The 6,295-nt window shown below is 37.1% G+C and overlaps 1 protein-coding gene across 1 annotated transcript; it reads left to right on the top strand.

Annotated features, from left to right (window-relative positions):
- On the top strand, nucleotides 1–3,917 carry cnpy3 (canopy FGF signaling regulator 3). The gene is made up of 6 exons (XM_034557409.1): nucleotides 1–240; nucleotides 1,211–1,337; nucleotides 2,138–2,234; nucleotides 2,343–2,465; nucleotides 3,291–3,408; nucleotides 3,488–3,917. The coding sequence occupies exons 1-6, from the start codon at nucleotides 135–137 to the stop codon at nucleotides 3,784–3,786; spliced, it is 870 nt and encodes a 289-aa protein (XP_034413300.1). The 5' UTR covers nucleotides 1–134; the 3' UTR covers nucleotides 3,787–3,917.
- The last annotated feature ends 2,378 nt before the right edge of the window (nucleotides 3,918–6,295 follow it).

Here is a 6,295-nt window from a genome sequence, read left to right as displayed (position 1 = left end):
AAGTACTCGTTCCTTCGTTTTGCTGCATCTGTGATGAACCAGGAAGGGATGTAGAAACCGGGCGATAACGGTCCCTTTCAAGCTGTTTTTGTACCCGCAAACCGATTTTAATGAGTAAATAAAGAGCCGGCGATATGATTGTAGCTGCATATTTAACGTTTTTCTCCGTAATGTCGTCGGTCGGAGCAGCGAAGACCGGAGGGGACGACGACTGGGTCTATCTTCCCAACAAATGCGAAGGTAACCAAGCCGTGGTCCGTGGACCAGAATGAGGAACGGATGTCACTGTGTTGTCTCTGCTGGCTCGCGAGGCTGTTCCCACAATAATCTCTGTTGACATTCGGCAACAGAGATTACACTAAATACACACTAAATAGCTAAATAACGTTGTTTTGAGTAGATTTAGAGGGTTAACATGGCATTAATCATCTATGTACATTTAATAAAGGACAAGGGACTTATTTCACACCTTCACTTTTTGCACTAAAGTATTGTTTTGCTTTATTTCCTTCTGTTCTAATTTTAAATATGTGTATATATGTTGCATATGTGAAGCATGAAGGAACTACACACTATATTTCATACAATACACATGTATCGATGCCAATATATATATATATATATATATATATATATATATATATATATATATATATATATATATATATATATATATACTGTATATAATTATATATTTATATATATATCATAATTATATTTGTATACATATTCAATCTATATATATATATATATATATATATATATATATATATATATATATACTGTATATAATTATATATTTATATATATATCATAATTATATTTGTATACATATTCAATCTATATATATATATATATATATATATATAGAGAGAGAGAGAGAGAGAGAGAGAGATGTTTGTGTATGTATTTATATTTGTGTATATATATTTATATATTTTAGTTTAGGTCTTTTCAATGGTGAAGTTTAGTGTCACAAAATATTAGTTTTAACAATATATACTTTTAATTAGACATTTGAATGTGGTTATTTAAGAGCTGTGGGCAAGAAACAAATAGAGGTTGAAGTTTTTTTTAAATTGACACTAAATATATTTTAATGTCTTTTAGATGTGTGGACAGCAATTCACTGATAATATCAGCTTTAAATTGTGTGTATTTCATGTATTTATAGTCAGCTGAGTGATAGATTTAACGCTCGATTCTCCAGTCTGTAAGTTCGTCAGCATCGAGATGAAGTCGGCGTTCGATGAGACGGGGAAGACCAAAGAGGTCATCGGCCGGAACTACCGCTTCATGGACAGCAAGGGGGCGCCGCCCATCAAATACGTCAAGTCGTGAGTGTTTGTTGTTGTTTTACAGTGTGACAAACTCCTCTGGTTGTATAGAAGTCTATGCTTCATGTGTTAAAGCTGCATTCTCTCTACTGACCACCAGGGGGCGACTCCTCTGGTTGTATAGAAGTCTATGCTTCATGTGTTAAAGCTGCATTCTCTCTCCTGACCACCAGGGGGCGACTCCTCTGGTTGTATAGAAGTCTATGCTTCATGTGTTAAAGCTGCATTCTCTCTCCTGACCACCAGGGGGTGACTCCTCTGTTTGTATAGAAGTCTATGCTTCATGTGTTAAAGCTGCATTCTCTCTACTGACCACCAGGGGGTGACTCCTCTGTTTGTATAGAAGTCTATGCTTCATGTGTTAAAGCTGCATTCTCTCTACTGACCACCAGGGGGCGACTCCTCTGGTTGTATAGAAGTCTATGCTTCATGTGTTAAAGCTGCATTCTCTCTACTGACCACCAGGGGGCGACTTCTCTGGTTGTATAGAAGTCTATGCTTCATATGTTAAAGCTGCATTCTCTCTCCTGACCACCAGGGGGCGACTCCTCTGGTTGTATAGAAGTCTATATAAGTGACTCTACTTCTCTTGATTTATTCCCTCGGTAAACATTGTCTCTCCCTCTCTCCCTCTCCCTCTCTCTCTCTCTCTCTCTCTCTGCCTCCCTCTCTCTCTCCCTCTCTCTCTCTGCCTCCCTCTCTCTCTCTCTCCCTCTCTCCCTCTCCCTCTCTCTCTCTCTCTCTGCCTCCCTCTCTCTCTCTCTCTCTCTCTCTCTCTCCCTCCCTCTTTCTCTCTCCAGAGACCTCAGATTCATCGAGGTTGTAGAAAATGTGTGTCAGAGGCTGTTGACGTACAATCTGCACAAAGAGAGAAGTGGAAGTAACCGCTTTGCCAAGGTGTGTGTGTGTGTGTGTGTGTGTGTGTGTGTGCGCGTGTGTGTGTATTTCCAACATGTTACAGCTTCTATTATTAGACATTAACCCCTGAGGTGCCGTGTGTCTCAGGGCATGTCGGAGACCTTCTCCACGCTCCACGGTTTGGTGAACAAAGGCGTCAACGTGGTGATGGACATTCCCTTCGAGCTGTGGAACGAGACCTCGGCAGAGGTGGCCGACCTTAAAAAACAGGTGCTTTCACGGTCACACTTTTCTTATTATTAATTAAGAACAGCTGTGGAAACAAACAGGAAATTAAACAAACGTTCATGATACCGACACATTTCGTTGATGACTTCACGTTAAAGCTTCTAATTTCACCAGAAGGGGCGTTCACTGACCTATTTTATACCGTAGAGCAAAGCTTGTTCTATCCACAGAATTATTTTTTTTAAAACACGTGAAAAAAAGAAAGTTTGGGAAGAGGAAACAGGAAGTGGCAAAAAAAAACCGCGGACTCATTTCTTGGTTTTATGGACGACATCGCGATAGTTACGATTCAGTATGTTATCTGATTTTAGGAAACTGTCATTGTTGGGAAAACATATTAGTCTTTTTAAACTTATTAATTTATATATTTATTTATATATATTTGTTTATATATATATATATATATATATATATATATATATATATATATATACACATACACGCATATCAATATTTATATATATATATACACACACATATATATAAAAAACATTAGTTTTTTTACTTATTTATTTCTTTATTTATATTTATATATATTTGTTTATTTTTATATATATATACACATACATATATATACACATATATATGTATATATACACATTCATATACATATATATATATATATATATGTATGTGTATATATATATATATATATATATATATATGTATGTATGTATGTGTATATATATATATATATATATATATATATATATATATATATATATATATGTATGTATGTATGTGTATATATATATATATATATATATATATACACACACACACATCTGACAACTTGTGCTCTATCAGTGTGATGTGCTGATAGAGAAGTACGAGGACGTGATTGAGGATTGGTACAAAGGAAGCCAGGAGGAAGACCTGACCTCCTTCCTGTGTGAGAAGCATGTTCTCAAAGGACAAGACAAAGGTAACAAATACACACAAATACACACAAGTACACACGAGTATGCCCTTCACTTCACCTCCATCTCTTCCGTTGGTCTCAGCGTGCCTGGACGAGGAGTGGTCACCGACGAGGAAGAAGGGCGACCAGGCGGCCATCGCGGAGGACAAGAAGAAGAAGAAGAAGAAGAAGAAAGGGGGTAAGAAGGGAGAGGACGGCGGCGGCTCGGAGGGGGAGAAGGCGACCAAGAAGAAGAAGAAGAGCGAGAAGAAGAACGAGAAGAAGGCCAAGAAGAAGAAAAAGAGCAAGGCGCCCGTGGAGAGAGCCGACGGAGGGGGGGCGTCATCGGGCGAGGACATCCAGCCTCGGGTGCCTCTCTCTGGGCACAAGACGGAGCTGTGAGCCCTGGTTCCCCCCCCGTCCGGATCTGGATCAGCTGTTTCATTCAAAACTTAGTAAAATAATAAATAATAAATAAATAAAAAGCAGCCAGAAAGCTGCGGTTCAAGTCGCTGAGATCTTGTTCTGCTACACGCGGGTTTAATTTCCTTCATTTCAGCTTCTTGGTGTGTGAAGAGTTCGTTTTTAAGGCTTATTTTCGTTATTAATGCGCATCGTTTTTTTTTTTGTTTTTTTTTTCAAGTTTCACTCTTTACACAAACCAATTTTAACGTTTCATTAAAATTAGCTTATTAATTTACCAAAAAGGGAAATTAATTAATCGACTACAAATCATAGTTTGAGAAATTTGTTGCGGAACACGTAACATCTTTATTTCTCTGGTTTATGCGGTTTATTCATTTAATTTCTTCAGTTGGTGATTTTTTTTAAAGAAATGTATCAATTTATTTTATTTGTATCATTAAATTAATCACTTGTTGCCGGGCGACACAGAGAAAATCTGACACCTCGATATCTTTTAGATGAAATACCTCAATATCAATAATGTGACAATATTATAGAATTTTACAAAATATTTGAATGAGATTTGTGATAAATAATCATCAGTAACGTGGATATAACGACTAACTGTAAATACTTACTTTACATATCTAAAATGCGGGACGATATCTAGTATCGTATCACAATATTGATTAGATATTGATTAGATATTGATTAGATAATGATATTCTGCTGGAACTCTAAATTGATCAAGACTACTGAGATGCTCCAGATTAATTTTCTTTACTTCTTTTTTCCTCTCAGTTGAATTTAAATGTAGATTTGTGTCTCTTCAAAATGTGAACTTGTATGTTTTCTTTTTTAATTTGTTTTACTCCACGTAAAAACTTGGAATTTTTACTTTTTTTGGGTCCTGAGAAAATTGCTTTTCCTTTGAATTATATTGTAATATTCTTTATATCAGTGGAGGAAAGTGTCGCAAACCGGATTATTGCATTTCTCGAGTCCTCATATTCAGTGTAAATGTGACGACACCTTTTTTCTTTTTTTAAATGTCGCTGATTTATGTTTCTGTATCTTCTTTCTCCCATTTATTATCTCTGTTTGTGTGCGTGTGTGTGTGTGTGCTGCACAACAGCTGCTATTTAAAGTGTGTGTGTGTTTGTGTGTGCTTGTTGACTCTCATGCTGAAGGTTGTGCGTTTGTGTGTTTTTACAGTTTTTTATTGTGAAGTAAAATGCTGACTGTTGTATTGAACCCATGAGCAGTGGATCAATAAACAGATTTGAACGCTCTGTTATCGACTATTTAATTTACTCACAATCCTTTAATTTCTCCCACTATCTCAAACTGTATTGTAACAACTACTTTATCATATTTCTCTGCGTTCCAATAACCATGTGGGTGTAATGTGTGTTTCTGGCCACTAGAGGGAGGCAGAGTTCTAGCCGTCTTCGGGCATCGTTATAGTTCTAGGCTCATTTTATGCCTAAATAGAGGTTTAATAGTTATTTTTTAAAACCTTAAATTATATTCACAAAATATTATAATAAACACGCTATACATAATACTAATAATATATAAATAAGCTTTTATTAAAAACAATTAAAAGCTAAACATTAAGTTATTTTACACCCCAGTTTCGTTACGTACAGAAATTAGAAAATGTAAAATAGCTCAATTGCGTAACTCTAGCAGGGCTTGCTCCGTGTCTCAGGTGGTTCTGTCAGATTATGAGATTCTGGTCTCCTGGGCACATGAAAAAGATCTCACACCTCTCCTTCATCAGAGCCACAGACGAGATGTTTAGCCTCTTTTTGTTGTTTTACTGAGAGGAGTTGTTTTTTATTTATAGATGTTTTAAGTCTCTTTGTAGTAGTTTTAGGTCTGTAGTTTCTTTAAGTCTCTTCGTAGTCGTTTTGTGTCTCTTTGTAGTCATTTTAGGTCTCTTTGTAGTCGTTTTAAGTGTCTTTGTAGTCATTTTAAGTCTCTTTGTAGTCGTTTTGTGTCTCTTTGTAGTCATTTTAGGTCTCTTTGTAGTCGTTTTAAGTCTCTTTGTAGTCATTTTAAGTCTCTTTGTAGTCTCAGTGTGGTCGTATTGTGTCTCTGTAGTTTCTGCCAGCGAGTCCCTGAGGGTTCTGGGTTCGAGCCTAGTCACTCTCTTCCTGGGGGCGGGGCTTATGGTTCGGGGTTCACGGGCGGTGCCCACGGTCCCTCTGCTGCTCGTTAAGCTCGTTAACGTGCACAAACATGGCGGCTGATTATCCCCCAAACCACCTGCCGATGCCCCCTGAATCACTGGTAAGCCATACAGGTGCACTGTCACTCGTACTCATAAGCACCAACATGCAGCACGTTGCTGTCTTGTGTGATGTTTTATTCACAATGTTCTGAAATTATAAAGAGAGAGAGAGAGAGAGAGAGAGAGAGAGAGGTGCCATCATGTAACATGTCACACTGAGAATAGGAGCTTTCTCTGACTAAAATAAGTTATTTTAGTTTCGTGCAG

This window comes from Cyclopterus lumpus, chromosome 18, assembly GCF_009769545.1.
Source record: "Cyclopterus lumpus isolate fCycLum1 chromosome 18, fCycLum1.pri, whole genome shotgun sequence".
In the NCBI taxonomy this organism is placed as follows: domain Eukaryota; kingdom Metazoa; phylum Chordata; class Actinopteri; order Perciformes; family Cyclopteridae; genus Cyclopterus; species Cyclopterus lumpus.
Note: the sequence above shows the minus strand (reverse complement) of the source record. Positions and strands in the feature narration are given on the sequence as shown.